The sequence below is a fragment of the Poecilia latipinna genome, unplaced genomic scaffold (genome assembly GCF_001443285.1).
Source record: "Poecilia latipinna isolate Pla-1442-1.1 unplaced genomic scaffold, P_latipinna-1.0 Scaffold4082, whole genome shotgun sequence".
In the NCBI taxonomy this organism is placed as follows: Eukaryota; Metazoa; Chordata; class Actinopteri; order Cyprinodontiformes; family Poeciliidae; genus Poecilia; species Poecilia latipinna.
The window spans coordinates 6,161-23,216 of NW_015116698.1; the positions used below are offsets into that span (position 1 = coordinate 6,161).

The 17,056-nt window shown below is 40.5% G+C and overlaps 1 protein-coding gene across 4 annotated transcripts in view; it reads left to right on the top strand.

The window, feature by feature from the left end:
- The first annotated feature begins 8,892 nt into the window (after positions 1 to 8,892).
- LOC106942158 (inactive rhomboid protein 1) overlaps positions 8,893 to 17,056 on the top strand; it is a 13,341-nt gene continuing 5,177 nt past the window's right edge. The window contains exons 1-16 of one of the 4 annotated variants that reach the window (XM_015025366.1): positions 8,893 to 9,061; positions 9,202 to 9,341; positions 9,848 to 9,955; positions 11,068 to 11,281; positions 12,538 to 12,744; positions 12,863 to 12,985; positions 13,105 to 13,268; positions 13,889 to 14,140; positions 14,239 to 14,350; positions 14,441 to 14,515; positions 14,632 to 14,793; positions 14,877 to 14,989; positions 15,070 to 15,133; positions 15,638 to 15,732; positions 15,808 to 15,883; positions 15,960 to 16,060. In XM_015025366.1, the coding sequence (XP_014880852.1) occupies positions 8,945 to 9,061; positions 9,202 to 9,341; positions 9,848 to 9,955; positions 11,068 to 11,281; positions 12,538 to 12,744; positions 12,863 to 12,985; positions 13,105 to 13,268; positions 13,889 to 14,140; positions 14,239 to 14,350; positions 14,441 to 14,515; positions 14,632 to 14,793; positions 14,877 to 14,989; positions 15,070 to 15,133; positions 15,638 to 15,732; positions 15,808 to 15,883; positions 15,960 to 16,060 (2,123 nt within the window). In that variant the 5' untranslated portion in view covers positions 8,893 to 8,944. Of the gene's footprint in view, positions 9,062 to 9,201; positions 9,342 to 9,847; positions 9,956 to 10,013; positions 10,661 to 11,067; positions 11,282 to 12,537; positions 12,745 to 12,862; positions 12,986 to 13,104; positions 13,269 to 13,888; positions 14,141 to 14,238; positions 14,351 to 14,440; positions 14,516 to 14,631; positions 14,794 to 14,876; positions 14,990 to 15,069; positions 15,134 to 15,637; positions 15,733 to 15,807; positions 15,884 to 15,959; positions 16,061 to 17,056 lie in introns of those variants that run through there. The other 3 variants (XM_015025367.1, XM_015025369.1, XM_015025370.1) reach the window with 3 other exon arrangements.

Sequence of the window (17,056 nt, forward strand, 5' to 3'; positions counted from 1 at the left end):
GTATGTTGTTTCCTTGGTTGTGTTGACCGGACACTAAGAATGCACCCGGTCTGCGGCGTGTTTCCTGCCTTCATTTACACATTGCCCCTCCCCTGTTCTGCGTTTCCTTCCTTCCAGGGCTCCCCAGTAAAACAAGCAGTAACCATAGCTCCTCAAGCTGGTGGTCCACCACAGAGGATGTGACATCACCCCTACCCTCCATCCTTTGTCAAGTATTTTTATTCCTGCTGATTGATTACTTTACTGTGGGGGTTTTAAAATAAAGGATCTCCACATTAGTAAGTCTTGAGCTGAGCGCCGTGCACTACGCACACCTACATGATGACACTGCTGAACCTTGATTAACTTAGCTTGCTGTGTGCCTCATGTCGATAAATTCTTCTCAGCTGGGAATTTGCTTAGTCTGCCATTTCCACTGATGCGAGAATGAAAACTTGAGCCGGATCTTGCTCTTTTTTTTTGGAGTATCAGCCTGCACAATGACCCTTGTTCAGCCCAGTCCACACCAGTCCATACAATGAAGCCTTTTGTAGTCTAAATCAGGCTGATATCATGCTGGAAACTATGCAGATGAGGATCACATGTTGTCAAGACATGCTCTTTCAGAGATTCTCCTCTTACTCACCTAACCAGAGACTATTAGACTTTCTGTAGACAATAATTTGCTTGTATGAAGTCTCTGGACACAGTTTGGAGAACCAAAAGGACTTGACCTTAACCTCTTGCTCAAAACAGCAGCTCTTTTGAGCTTTGCATGGTGGTGCATCAGACATGATCTCGTTATCATGATGTGAAGTGCAAATGAGATCGCTGACATTCTTTTCCGTGAATTTGATCTGCCTGACAGCTGAAGTTTTCCCATGAGACATTTTTGAAATGTGATGACACTATCTCATTGGATAAGACAATGTCATCACATAAGAGTTATGTGAATTTACAAAACTACTTTTATTTTTTAATCGCCTCGACCTTGGAGAATGATTTGAAACAGACTCTCAGCAGCCCAGACATGCAGGATACTGAAGATTGGTTAATCACACAATATCCATAGTATTCAGTGCACCCTTCTTTTTCATCCTTTTTGTATCCTGCCATTGGTGCCTCCCAACTTTCTTTTTAGAATATGATTCTTCACATTTATCCTTTATTCTTCCACTTTTATTAGATTTTATATTAAGAGATTGTCTTGTTTTGAGAGTGATGCCTTTATTTTTTCTCGTCTCCTACAGCTTATGCTTAATTTGCAAGGCTGTAAAAATAATATATACATTGGCATAATTCCCAGAGGTTTTGTGCCAAATCTGGTTTCTTCTTTCTTTGACCCCTCCCCAAAAATGTTATTGGTAATACCAATTGCCAATTTTAGTAAGTGAGCTTTACTGTGAGAATATCAAAAAGCGTGTGCATACTTTTACAAGATGTATATCTTTAGGTCTTCATCAGCATTGCACACATATCGAATTTCTTTGCTGCCTCCAGTACGTAATTGATCTGTACTCTAATGGATTTTTATACCACAGATTTAGGAGGTACTGAATTTTTCCTTTTCTTAAAGGCTACAGTTGGAGATTAATTTAGCTAATGACAACCTTTTCAGTGGCAGACGGAATGAGCTGCGTAGACGTTGCACAATTCAAAGACTGTGGTTTTTTTACGCGTGGATATAACAGGAATGGACAGGATGGTGTAAGTGGGCTTAAATGTTCTGTTGTTTTAAAACCCCCATATCTTGTTATCTAGACCTATGAAGTATATATAGCTCATGGTGAGGGAGTCTTTTATGTCAGCTGCTTCCTGAAGATTAGAGGCACAAGCAGAGCCCTGCACTGAGACATTTCACAACTTTACTCGGTGAGCCTCATTTTTCCACTGAAAGCTTTTTGTTGTCTCCTGAAGGGACCTGAAATGGCTTGTGAGAAAAGGGAATGTGCAAGTACCATGTACTGCTACCTGCATGTGCACAGGCACTCCACTGAGATCCGAGCTGTAAATTATTTACCTGTGCACAATGATTAAAAATTCATGTGCTGTATTAGCTTCGCGTGTAAGATTTTTTTATTTTATTTTTTTTAGTCTTACACGGAGACAGCTTAGAGATATCTGCTGGTAAGCACACTGAAATCTGTGTAATTACATGTGTGTGTATCAGTTTCTGTGTGGCAAAACATTCCTCCTTCAGACTGATTTCCTGCATAGGATATTACTGCGCTATGAAAAGTCAGGTCTTTTGCTGATAATACAGCAGAGCACAATTTTCTAGGCTCTGTATTTGCCTGGGAGTGTCTTAAGGCTTTGTAGAGGAAGCGAAGGGGTGGGATGCGATGGCAAATACAGATGGTGTTTATTTCTTTCACAGAGACCAGTGAAAGCATCTAGGTTTATAACGGTGGCTTCACAAGCGCAGTATTCAAGAGCCGTCTTCTTATTTCTGTCAGAAAACAGTTCCCCGCACAAACACGCGCATGTGGATTCTTTTTTTTTTAAGTCGGGTTCACTTTTATCTAATTGCACACAAGCAGCCCAGTTTTATAAATAGACCGCTTGCACACAGGCTGCTGTTAAGAGGCCATTTATAATTTTACAACCTATTTATATTTCTGGCTTGCAGTTATGATTGTGAGGGAGTGTGGCATTTAACTGGATGCAAATCTGTCACTCCACGCGTAACTGATATAGTTAAGTTTGCGTGGTTAAAATGATCAGACTGAAAGCTCAGTGACTGAATTTAAGATCTTTAAAATCCTGACATGGGAAAATGCATTAGCAGTTCCACCATTCGTCGGCGTGCCCGTCGCCTGTGCCCACCGTCTATCTCCCCGGCCACAGCAGCTTTTTCACCCCCACCAAACCACTACGCATCCCCCCTCAACTAGCTGTGACACTTGATCTTCGGGTCAGCTGCGGTGGATATTTCTGCTGTCTCGGTGTGTATTTTTTTTAATGTCGTAAGGGCCGGTTTGGTGTGACAGACTGTCACATGTCACTAGGGTCAATCCAGATGACTGCTGCTCTTGCTGGTGCTCAGTTGCACTTCAGCTTGTGGCCTGTGGCTGTATTTTGTCATAGACGGGATGGGAGAGGGTGATGTAGAAGTAAACCACTTGATTTCCTTTCTATTCTTGTTTCTCTTTTAGAAGAACATATTAAAGCAGCACACAAAACATATATTTTTAGACTTCCTTCCTGTGAACTATATTAGGAGCAGAGACATCACGTATTTCTTAAAGACAACATGATTGATGCATTAAACATGAGAAATTAGTGGTTGACAAAGGTAGCATTTTTAGAAGAGCAGTCTCTGTGTGTACTTCTTGAGGATGTAGACCCTGTTGGATGAAAACGATGAAACGGAGCAGCTTTGCTGTACTCTGTTCAGCCTTACCATTGTCAACTGAAAGTACTGCTTTCTCTCGCACTCTTGCAGCCTTAATGAACAAATGAACATTTCTCAACAAGCAATAGGTTGTGCAATTTTGAAAATGGGCCGATTCTGGTAACGAGGTGATTTCTCCCTGCATTTCTATGAAGTGTCTTGCACATTTCTATTTATGTATCTAGAAATGAAACGGCAACAAGTTGTATTTCTTTTTTATATTATTGTTGTTATTCTGCTTTCAAATCAGCGGTTTTTCACCTGGTTCTGGTGTTTGCAACATTCCATAGTAATATTACTTCTTCTTACAGTCCAATTCTCCTCATTCAAATAAGACCTTTTCCTTGATGTACCCAAATTGGAGAGTTAGCAGCATGATGTGCTCTCTGAAGCTCAAAATTTCTGCAATGCTGTGCAGGTGAACCTCAGATGGAAGTAAAAACGACACATTTAGAAATCCCTTTGTAATTCAAAGTTGAACACCTTCGTTCACCATGTGAAAGTAAAACTTTTAGTATAAAAGTTTTCTTGTGTAAAACAGAATAAATGGTATGTGCTAGAAAAACATGGAGTGACCCTGTCTGTGCCACTTGGTTTCATGTCTAAATCAATCATTAGTCTTGCTCTTGTGTGCACTTTTGTACTGAACTGGTGTCCTGTACACCGAAAGTGTGAGTTTTGACAGGTCACAGAAGGGCACAAATGAGAAAGTTGGTGTGAAGTGGACAAGAAAACGGAAAAAGTAGCAGCAGAAACAGAAAATAAAAAAAAAGAAATGAAAGAAGGAACTAAAGTTCAGAAAACTGAGCAGCTGTCAAAAATGAGGTATTATTATTAGGAAGCTCATCCGTACCATGTTGTTACACTTGATTGGCCCTCCTTTTATACCAATTTCTTTCTTTGATCAATCAATCAATCAATCAATCAAATTTTATTTGTATAGCACATTTCAGCAGCAAGGCATTTCAGGGTGCTTTACATAATTAAAAACAAAATAAAAACAGCATGTGAAGCAGCACAGTAACAATAGAACAGTATTAACAAGCTTCGTATCTACATGAGGATTTACCCTTATGGGGTCTCCTTGAACAGAGAGGAACACCTCTTCTTCCCTGAGTACAGATTTTTAGTCAAAACGCTGTTTAAGAAGGATACTCAAGGATACTTTGATGACTGCTGGCTCTGTCAGCAACAGAGATGCAGCTTTCTGAGCCACCCAAAGTGTGACTGCCTCCTGTGGTGCAACACGCAGCAACACAGTGGCCGGGAACCAGTCAGCTCCTGTCCGTAGTGGTTAGGTCTGCATGTGGTTTCAAGGCAGCTACTGCTGCCATTTTAGCTTGAAACTGCCAGAGATTTTATGGAATGCGGCTACGGCACGCACAAAGCCAGAGATCATTATGTCCTTGGGTGGAGAAGATGTAAAGAATGTAAAAATATTTCTCACGACTTACTCAAGATAAGGATTCATGAAAAATGTTTGCTGCCTTAATTGCCTTAATTGTCTTTCATGGACTAGGCTCGATCCTCTGTTGTTGTTTTTCCTATTTATTTCAGAACTAGAAAGCATTTACAGGGCATTTATGTGAAGCAATGTCACGGAAAACTAAACTGGCATGTTGTGTAATAAACGGAGAGCGCTGGCTATGCCTGTCAGCTCTGCTCATTACGGCCTGCTGGGTGTCCCCACATCTGCAAAGATGTCAGCATGTCCTCTGTGTTTAGTTTGCTTGATTGTCCTCTGCTGGTTCATGTGGGTTCTGGAGAGGCACTGAATCACCCCAGAATAAAACGCCTTGCACACTGAGTAGTCCATGGTCTTGTGATTGAGTGGGAGGTCCTGTTTTTTTTTTTTTTTTTACAAAGTGCAGGAAGTTGGTCTTTCAAGGCTCAGTGCTAAGTTGTGGATGTGGGTGTTTTCCCTCTGTTGGATGTGAATCTTGAAGTCAAAACAATTCTTTTTGATTAAGTCATGGTGGTCACAAGAATGTGAGCCTCCAATCAGCTCTGGGAATGTAAACAATCTGGGGCACTATGAGGCATCTGAAATTAAGAAATGAACAAATTAAATAGCTTGAATATTATGCGCTCCTCCTCCTTTTTTTTTTCCCCCTCAAACTTACAGCTAGATAACATTCTCCATCCGGGAAGAGCTAATCCTTCAGCCTGGATATTTGCCAACAATTCAGTTGTGCCTTCTTCCCCCCAAGGATATCTGCTGCTGAAGGACTTCCTGGCTGTAATATCAGATTTTTCTCAGACTGAGAGCAGCTTTGAATTCATCCTTCTCCCGGCTTCCATTTTTAATTTTTAAAAAAAAAAAAAAAAAAAAAAAAAAAGCAAGGACAGCTCTCTTAGCCACGCTCACATTTTGAGCAATGACTACGCCAACTGTTCCAGCTAAACTCCTCCTCAGACACGAGCTGCAGGCCAATGCCAGTTTTACGGCCATGTTGACTTTGGAAGATGACGAGAGAAAAAGACAGAGACAGACTTCCAAGGCTTTTTGGCTTTACTACTTGGAGAATGTCGGAGGGTTTACCTTGGGCTGTGACCAAATGTTCCTAGTGGTCAGCAGACTTCTGGAAGAATGAAACAATAGCTGCTTGTTTATAGTTATGTTTCAGCAACCAGGTTTTCTGGCATGTTTCATAAAATCTTTTTTCAGTTATTTTAACTTTTTTTTTTTTGCTTCTGTATGAAAACAGTGCTGCAACTTATACTATGGACATTGAGCAAATCCGGTGTTTTTTGTGCTGTCAAGATTTTTCAGCTGGCTTCTTACTTTTTATATTTAGTGTCGGATATATAGAGTGTAAGATTGCAGAAAAGGGCAAGTAACCGTCATAGCGTCATTACTTGTAAATGTTTAAGTATGCACAATATTGGAGATGTAAGAGTTGGATGAAAAAGGGTTAAAGCAGTTTTTTTTTTTTTTTTTTAGGTTCCTTCATTATCTGGATGGGGAAAAAAATGTCCTGAACAATGAAAAATGTCCATCATCTGCAAACAAATGTAGACCAGGACAACTGGCTTGCTTGTAAATGAATTCCCAGCCTGTTTATTTCTCTAACCTTCAAGTAGAGATGCTCCCTCTGATCTGCTTCACATCAGGGGTCCTGCTGTTTACACCAATGGCAAAAGTAATTAAATTCCAGTTAAATTTGCCTGGAGCAAGATGGCGGCTGTTGTCCTAACAACAAGTCTGCTGAGGCTCAGTTAATGGTGTCACATTTGCATTTCCCTAATGTTGGTACCCTGATGGATTTTAAAGATAAAGTATTTGATGCGTCTTTACCGGATTCACACTTAGCATTAGACTCTGCTGGCATGAGATTTTCATGCTATGATAACCTTTAGTTAAATAAGTTCACAGAAACAAAACTGTGTGACATGACGTAATGCTTTGATTGACTGCTACAAACAATATTAACTAATTCAGGTGTAATGCTGGTACATCTATGATATTTATTTATGTTATTTTTGATTTATGTACTTTTTCTTAATTAAAAAAAATGGAGAATAAATCCCCACTAAATCTATCACTTTTTAAATGCCAATTTTTTTTTGTTGCTGTTGTTTTGCTTTTTGCATATTTATAACAAACTTTGAAACTCGGATCTCTGAAAAAATCCCTTGCAAAAATCCAACTGCTGATTGCAGCTTGTGTGGCCAAAGTATGAGCGTTCATTCTTCAGATGCATCTACTTGCCCCCTGAGCCATGTGTGAGAACACTGCATGGGTTTCTGGATAATTTTGCTAAAGAGGGGAAAAAAATGCATGTAAGCGGTACCAAATGTGTATCCTGTAGGAAGGTGCAATACCGCCACATCATCCACTACTATTGCCAAAAATAATTACCACAATGGTAGAATGTTTTCAGTCAAACCAGAGGAAACATAATAAATTAAAGCACAAAAAGCCAGGCTTGTTTCATAAGGTTGTGGCCGAACATTTGGAACACAGCGCCCGATTCCTTTGCGTCACAAAACCGAGTCCTTCATTTTATTTATGCACTTTGTGAAGTCTTTCATGTCGAGAACAGTGGATTAGTGCGACTGCTGGTCTGGTATGTGCCATAACTGAGTGAGATTATACCACTGGAAGACAAAATTAGTGCCCATTTCTGCTCCCGGATCAACAATCAAATTCTGTCTCAAACAGAGCAGGTTGACCCTCTTCTTCTGTCAGATCTTCATTGTATTTAATTAAATAAATCCTTAAATTAAACTGCTTGATGGATGTTTTCCCTATTCACCAGACCGCCTGCCTAACCCTGGTGGTAGTTTTCCACGTTGCTTCAGCCAGCTTCTGAAGAGAGATACCAGATTAGCAGAACTAGAGCGCGAAGCCACTGAGGGTCATGCATCATTTAGGATAAAATTCTAATACCTGCGCGAGGTTAAGCATTCCAGAAAAAGATTAACTTGCAGAATAGCTTAATCTTTGCTTTGTTCTTTTAATGACTTTGTTGCATTTAGAACTTTTCTTCTCCCAGAATATCGTAATAATAGACTTGGTCCCGTTATTTTTTTTGTTCTGTAAGCTTGAAATTGAATTTTGGTTGCAGTAACTCGGACCGCAGTTTACATTCACATGCTGGTTTTGACCCCTGCTGACCTGTGTGTGAGGTTTTCCTTCCGCCGCTGCAGAGAGTCACAGACAACACTTCCCATCATGACATGGACTAAAACGAGCCTGTGGTGCAGTAAAATGCCAATCTGAAACAGATGTGGATTCAAAATGCCATGGATGTCCTTTTTTTCCTCCTTCTTCTTTTTCCAAAGAGTAACAACACAAGTAAGAGGGTGATCTGGTGTAGGGAGTGAAAAAAAAAAAAAAAACACTGTTACCATGGCTCTGTCAGTGTCCCAGTAATTAATAATAATTTAGGTTTTTCACATTCATTTGGTTTCAGCTCCGTAGCTGCGATTTTAAACATTTGCAACAAGTAGAGAGGACAAAAAAAAAGGATGCTTTTGCAGGAATGCGCAAGCAACCTGAAATGCAAACTAGATCAGAATGAGAACAATGCGAATGCAGGAAATGACAGGAAGAGGTGAGGCTGGATGGTGGGGTGGTAGAATTACAAAGCTGCAGCCGCTGGCAGACGGCCTGATGCTGAGGTTTGTTGTGCACCTTCTGTGGTCTTTGGGCCTCGTCATGGGAATGCGTACACAGTCATTAGGCTCTGATAGATGTGTGCTGAGCTGCTTTAAACCACCAAAAGGGATTAAGATTGATGTGAAGTGAGAATTAAAGGATTATATTTAAGGCTGCAAGCTTCCTCCTCCTTCAACAAAAAAAAAAAAAAAATAATAAATGATAAATAATTATTATTATTTTTGTACTTCCCTATTAGGTTTTGAGGAAATGGCAATCAACTATTGGATATCACTTTGCTCACTGGTCAGAGGAAAAAAGTGAATATTAAAGTAGAGCTTTCTGCTAGGATCCTATATTTTAATGGTAATATTTCACTGTGAAATTAGTGTTTTTACTCACCTTTCCATTTGTCTATTTTTATTTTTAATCCCAATAGCTGGCAGGCCTGGAGCGGGACACAAAACATGGCTGAACCACGGCGGGAAAGCACCAGCAGCCTGCAGAGGAAGAAACCTCCCTGGCTCCGACTGGACATTCCCACGGCTCAGATGTCACTAGACGAGCCTCCGACTTTTGTTCAGGTACTCCCTCTCTCTCTCTCTGTCTGTCTCTCTCTCTCTTCCACTCGCGAAATGCCTCTCTCAGTATTTATCACCCTTGTCATTTGCTGTACGGCATGATTTGTGTTCGCACTTCTCTGACGTATCTTTTTCTTGTGTAGCCGGTGAGGCGGCAGGGGTTCCTGCGCAGTATCAGCATGCCGGTGGAGACTTCTCACCTCCAGTCTCCGCCGCGCGACATCTTTGACACCCGGCGGCCTGTATTACAACGCCAGTCATCCATTACTCAGACCATAAAGAGGTAAGAGAAGGCGATAAGATGAATCTAGATATATTTCGTCGTACCTCATTGGTATGAACACAAAGGAACAATATCTTTGCCTTTAATATTACGAAATTGTGCATGGATGTCTCGCAGAGCATTAGACTCCAGAGTATGTTTTTGCTTTTTATGTCATTATCAAATGCAATATTTATGAGCAAATGTTTATTATAAGATAAAATAGAGGTATTATTTCCCTTTTGCCCTGTAGACTTGTAAAACATCAACTTTTCATGACTTTTGCAGTGTTTCTTCTTTCCCTTTTTCTAACTTTCCAAACACTTGGTGATTAACATCTTAATGCAATCTGACCACACTTCTTGCTTTGCTCTCTTTGCATGAAGACGGCCATAGCACTCCCAAGGTGCATTTGTTTGTTTGGTTTGTTTTCTTTTCCTTTGTCACTTTTATCTTCTCTCCACCTTTCCTCTGTCCCCTCCTGCCACCTTGCCGTCACCTTCCCGCCCTGTCCTGGCTGGTCACAGCAGCAGGAGAGTGCACTTTGAGCGGATTAACACTGTCCCCGTTAAGGGGCAGCGGGCTGCACGCCGCAGCGTCAGGAAACACCACTCTCTCTCCAGAACTCTGCTCAGGTACGACGAGAACAGCCTCGCGCAGGCTTCACTGGGATGAATCTGTGTGCCGACGATGGGGGAAATGAGAGGGTGGACTATTTCCTTTTTTTTTTTTTTTTTAAAGTCATGAGATGTTGCATGCCCTCTTTGTAGAAAATCCACATCACAAGATGTAATTGTTTTTTTTTTCTTTCAGTCAGTCCAAGTTCCCTCTTAGTCAGATTTTATTTTTATTTTTTTAATGAGTCATACAGTGAAACCAAAAGCTGTTCCTCTTCCTCTTACGGGAGCCGCAGTAATGACTCGTCCCGGTAGTTGGAATGGTCCCTCATTTCCCTGCAGATAGGCTTCAGAAGAATCCACTCTGTTTTAGCTTTGCAATGATGGTTGTTGATGAACCAGAGCTTGATAACTGGCGTGCCAACTCGTAATGGCCCCTTCAGAGTTTCTCTGTTAGATGAGGCATGGCAACGAAAACGTCTTACCGTTCGCAAAGAAAAGACGCTTTTCCACTGTTGCTTTCCTAGAACTGAGGGTTAAACAATAGATAAAAGCTTGAGTGACGTAACATTTACTGTGTAGCTTGTAATCATTGAAGAGAGATGGCTCGCTCTGCCCTGTTTTCCTTTTGAACAATGTTTTAACTTCCACTTCCTGGCCTCGGGGGAACTGCAACTTTCTTTGTTCTGGTGCTTATTAGGCCTCTGCAACAACAGAATGAATGTGCGTGTCTACTTTTAATGTGTGAATGTCCATAATGGAAAAATGCACTCTGATATTTGTTAGTGAAAGCTAATTGGATTGGTGGCTGTTAAGCATAGGAGTGTCTGTATTTAATCACTTTCTTTTTGTTATCCATATGCGTGGGCGTGAGAGAGTGTGTGTGTGTGTAGCTGTACAAGCAACATGTCTAGACTTGTTCCGTCTACTCTGCCCACTACTTGTACTATCCAGTACACCTTTTCTACACTCTGGGAAGTGTTATTTTCCTAGGGTGGTGTTGCATGTTCCTCCTGACCCACTTCCACATGTGCGAGGCTCCTACAAGGACCATTAGCGATTTGCTCTGAATGTCTCTGGCATGTGAGTTTGAAGATCTCGGTTGAAAAGCTTCTGCTTTCTGGTGTTAGGGGAACAGCAGACTGGTTTGGAGTTAGTAAAGACGGCGACGCCACACAGAAATGGCAGAGGAAAAGTCTTCGGCACTGCAGCCTCCGTTATGGGAAGCTAAAACCGCAGGTGATCCGGGAGATGGACCTGCCGAGCCAGGACAACATCTCCTTGACCAGCACTGAGACCCCACCTCCCCTCTACGTGCCGTCCTCGCAGCATGGAATGCAAAAGGTGAATAAAATTTTATTTTATTTTATTTATTTTTTTTTGTCTTTTTCTTAAAGCCGCTTCATTAATTAAATGAAAGGTGAAGGACAGCTTTAGCAATTCTGTATTTTAGCATGACGATTTTCTGTTTGTTTTTAACATGTCAAAATTGCTCACATGTAAAACACATTGCAACAGAAAATTCTCATTTTCAATTCTTACCTTTTCTACAATTTATTACTCGGAAGGTTTTTGTTAGTTTGTGTTTTTTTTTCTGTTTGACAGCTGCAACTTATTGAATGATTATTAGATGATTTTCAACCAGCTAAGAGTGGCAAAATGGCACAAAACTAATTTATTCACATGAACAACATATCTTTGTAAAACTTTGTTTTACAAAGACTTTATAAAACATATCTCAATAAAAAAAATATGATCATCTATTTTAGAGAAGAAAATTCTGGAGTCACTCAATCATTAGCATTTTTTAAAACTAGTACATGCACAAGTCTGCTAATTTAAATGAGTCTGAATTATTAGTTGCAGAACCTTCCAAGCTATTTCACATAAAATATGGACCCAACAAGAGAGCTGCCGTTTGAAATAATGCTACAATTTAAAACAAAAATGTGTATAAGAACACGTTCCTGACTCAGCGGAGTATTAAATAATAAATCCTAATCATGCATTGAAATCACCTTTACCACATCTGGAGTCCTAAGAAGCAGTGATTTGCTACCATGTGATTAACTGATTTTCTGTTTGTGTTAATAAGCAGGTGAACATGTTTCGTGATGACTGTGTCCTTTTTCTAACCTGACCAGCAAGCCGTCCATGTCTCAGCCCAGTTAAAAAATTATGGTAGTAAAAACACAATGCAAGAAAAGAAATTACATGCTGATCTGTTAACTGATATGAAAGATGATGGAACCAGGCTGAAGAATATGTTGCTTTTTTATTATTGATAAAGTCCTCAAAGAATTCAAGCTGCATTCTTCAGAGAATACATCTTGAAAAGCAATTAAATAGTTTGTGTTTTTTGGTCATTCCTGCACATTTTATTTTCCGTATTTGTTTGACTCCAGTTCTTTTTTCTTTTCTTTTTTTTCCTCTGTCTCATCTGGAAAAAGAACCCATGTTTTTCTTTACCTGATGTAATATTTTGAACCATACCTGTTTTTTTACTGTTATTTTTCTACAAAAAAAAAACAAAACATGTGACTGAGCAGACTCCATATTTTTATATGTTCCATAACCAAAAACTTTGGTTGGTTTTGCAGATCGTGGACCCATTGGCACGTGGAAGAGCCTTTCGAATGGTGGAGGAGGTTGACGGCTACAGCGTGCCTCCGACCCCGATCACGCCCGGAGCCGCGTCACTTTGCTCCTTCACCAGCTCCCGCTCAGGTCTCAACCGGCTACCTCGAAGGCGCAAGAGGGAATCGGTGGCCAAGATGAGCTTCAGGGCTGCAGCTGCACTGGTCAAGGTGAAAGAGCAAACGGAGCAGGATGAAATCCAACCACTAATTCGACTTTTCTTGTATTGCACTGATTTTGTTACGGCTGCAAATGTGCATGTTGAACTTTCTGTCTTCATCTTTTTAGGGGCGCTCGTTAAGAGAGAGCACTCTAAAACGGGCGCAGAGGCGAAGCTTCACTCCCGCCAGTTTCATGGAGGAAGACGTGGTCGACTTTCCCGATGAACTGGACACCTCCTTCTTTGCTAGAGTGAGCACAATTTGAATTCATTTCTATCCAACGCTGAATGTTGATCTAATTCTTTAAAAAAAAAAAAAACATTTTTTTTTAAATTTTATGCTGTTTTTCACCTCCACGTTTGTTTTTAGGACATCCTGATGCACGAAGAGTTGTCCACATATGCAGATGAGGTCTTTGAGTCTCCGTCTGAGATGGCCATCAAAGAGGCAGAGCCCGGCACCAAGAAGGATGAAATGGAGCTGACAGGCAGTGCCTTGGATAAGACTGAGCTTGAGAGAAGTCACCTCATGCTGTGAGTGAATATGTCATCAGCATAGTCGGCTTTAGCGATTAATTTTTTATTAAAAAAAAAAAAAAAAACTATCTGGCTCTAAAGCGGTTTTTCAGTAAGAATTACGCTGGAACTGCAAATCTAACAAAAATATATATATAACACGAAATACAGCTGTGTTCAGAATAACAGCTGGAAGACATCACTTACTGTATGCTGATACGCACGCTGCTGAATGTGAGTAATTGAAACCTTCAAAATAATAGCAGTTCTGATTAAAATGCATCACTGTGGAAATCCGAACAAAACGGGTCACTGTAAACACTGTTCAGAAGAACTTTGATTAAAAACTGGAGTAGTGAAAATATTGAAGAGCTGACTGATGTTGAATAATGCCTAATATTGCTTATTACTTTCTGAAGAGTAATAACACATTAGATAAATATTTATTCACAGCTTGTCTTCATAACAGGATGTGCTTCCAATTACATGGATGTAAAAAATGTTATACAGATTTTCAACTTTATTCCTTTTTTTTTTTTAGACAAACTGCTATTTTAAACTGTTAACCTTTAAACCCTAATCCCATGCCACTTTCTTATTTTTTAATAATCTCGTTTCCTCCCCATCCTCCCCTCCAGGCCTCTGGAAAGAGGATGGCGCAAAGCCAAAGAAGGAACCCCAGGACCACCAAAGGTGCCCTTGCGTCAGGAGGTGGTGAGCGTTCACGGACAGCGGCGTGGACAGCGCATCGTCGTGCCGGTCAAGAAGCTTTTTGCTCGCGAAAAGAGGCCGTACGGGCTGGGCATGGTGGGAAAGCTGACGAACCGCACCTACCGCAAACGCATCGACAGCTACGTGAAGAGGCAGATCGAGGATATGGACGACCACAGGTGGCAGAGCCTCCGTCCCGCTTCTCTGCTGCTTCCCTCAGTGGGTGACAGTATCGGATAAACTCCAGCCTTTAACACACGCTGTGTGTCTCTTTCAGGCCTTTTTTCACATACTGGATCACCTTTGTTCATTTAGTCATCACTATATTGGCTGTATGTATATATGGTATTGCACCAGTGGGCTTCTCTCAGCATGAAACTGTTGATTCTGTGAGTCCTACTCATCACCTCAATAAACATTTTTTTACTCGCACAATTTCACCCCAATACTGATCCCTGTTCTGTTTAATTTTGATTTAGGTTTTAAGAAACAAAGGTGTCTATGAAAATGTCAAGTTTGTACAGCAGGAGAACTTCTGGATCGGGCCTGGTTCTGTAAGTTAACCCTTCCTCCTTCCTAATGTTTTTGTTAAACTGACACGTTCCTGCGTGCAGGTGTTGGATGTTTTATGTTTTTTTTTTTTTTTCATCTTTGTGTGATCCACGTTTAGGAATCCCTGATCCATTTAGGGGCCAAATATTCTCCATGCATGCGACAAGATGAGCAAGTGCACAATCTTATCAGGGAAAAGAAAGCTGTTGAACGCAACTCTGCGTGCTGCGTTCGGAACGATCGCTCCGGCTGCGTTCAGACTTCGGAGGAGGAATGCTCGGTCCGTTTAAAAAACATTAAACCTATCCATCTGCTAAGAAACGCGGTGAATGGTTCTGATCCTCTGTGTTTGCCTCTGTGCAGAGTACTCTAGCTGTGTGGGTGAAGTGGCCGAATGATCCCGCTATTTTAAACAGCACCCCACAGTTCAAGGGTAAAGACAGGCAGCATGGCTCGGTGTGTCATCAGGATCCCAGGTAGGAAACGCGACAGCGTGAGCTGATGGTAGATGAAGCATTTTACACATCTGTTGTGTACGATTTCTCTCTGACTGCAGGATATGTCTGGAGCCGGCCTCGGTGTCGCCACATGAATGGCCCGATGACATAACGAAGTGGCCTGTGAGTAATTTGAAGCCTCCACCCCGACGTGATTTTGATCCTTATTACAATGAACCTTCACTTTTTAAAGTGGCACTTAATTCACAGTAAAAGCAAATTATTAATTAAATATTTTATAGTTGTTTGTATCTTTAATATTGTCTTTATTCAGTTGAAGCTACGCTACTGATGAAAAGGAAAAAAAATCAAGTATTTTATTTATTTTATTTTTTTCAGGATTAAATTGTCCAAATTAATTGGAGACATTATTTCTCACCATCCAGTTTTTTTTTATTTTTTATTTTTATTTATTTATTTTTTTTGTTTCTTTTTTTGAATTTCTCTTATTACCCTCAAGGTAATAAGTATATTTTGACGAAATGTGCTGCAGTCTCGTAGATTCGAATCCAAAGAAAATGAAATTATTACAAGAATTAGCTTCAATAAAAAAAATTTTCAACTAGACTGCCAGTTTGGAATAACCCAACTAATTTCTCAGTGGTTGTTCTGTTCTGTTTTTGTTAGATTTGTACCAGGTACAACACAGGGAACCATACCAACCTGCCTCACATAGACTGCACCATCACAGGCCGGCCCTGCTGCATCGGAACCAAAGGGAGGTGAGAAACATTCGGGCCGATCACACAAACCAGAGAAACGTTTTAGCTTACTGACCGCTGCGGTTTTGCTTCAAGGTGTGAAATAACATCCAGGGAATATTGTGACTTCATGAAGGGCTACTTCCATGAGGAGGCTACTCTTTGCTCGCAAGTAAGCAGCTGTGCACATCACGTGTTTCTTTTTGAATCACTGGGGGATTCAGCTGAACATGCTGTCCTTTTTTCAGGTGCATTGCATGGATGATGTCTGTGGATTGTTGCCTTTCCTCAACCCAGAGATTCCAGATCAGTTTTATAGGCTCTGGCTTTCTCTTTTCCTGCATGCTGGGTGAGTCACACATGTTGGCACGATCTTTTCAAAAAAAATTTCCTGGCGTGAAACACTACCTGGGAATGGATTGAACTGGACTGTGTAAAAAGGCGCATTTCAAGCTTTTATGTCGTTTTTCTTACTGTTTGATCATCCCAGGTAGGTATCAAAGATTGAAATAGTTGTAAAATGTGCAGAATAAAATAGAATGTCTTTCCTATCTGTGTTAAAGTGAAAGTAAGTGTTTCCCCGGCAGTGTATTAAGGACCAAAACAAATTAAAATAGTTTGCAGCCACATGGAGGATATTAATGCACGTAATGTGTTCAAGGAGCTCAGCTCAGGCGTAAGACGTTGCAGTTTAGTTACATTAAAATCACAACAGAATATCTGCATCTGTTGTGTAACATTTGGTCACACAATGTGGTGAGGAAAAATTTAATTAAAAGATGATAGTCTGATTTCATATTCTGCACGAGGAAGTTGACTCCGTCTCTTTCCTTAGGTGGAGCACAAACAAGGCACAGCCATATCAAAAGGCAGGAGATATTATTAGTGGATGTACTACTTTCTTCCATGCAGTTGCTTGTATAATCATCCATACTCCATGATTTTTTTTTTTTTTTTTACGTGTTATAACTGTAAACTATTTAAATGTATTAACTACATTTTTCTGGTTGATTCACACAAAGCGTGGCGTGATTGTGATGGTTTTCAAAATGTTTGACCAAAAACAAAAACTCCAACTGATTTTCTTCCAGGATTTTTCTGCATTTAGGTTAATCAAGTATCACGTGTCCCCTGCTGAGTAAAAAGCATTCCCACAGCATAACACTGTCGCCATCCTGCTAGGTTTCCTCTTTGCATAAAGTTAGATGTTCGATCCTATTTGAACCGGACATCTTCTTATTGCTTGTTTTTACCCAAACTATAGCTTTCTTTTTGCCACTCTGCCACTTTTTTTTTTTTTTTTTAATTGAAGGGTTGATGATGACGGTGTCCCCGGACCCCCGAG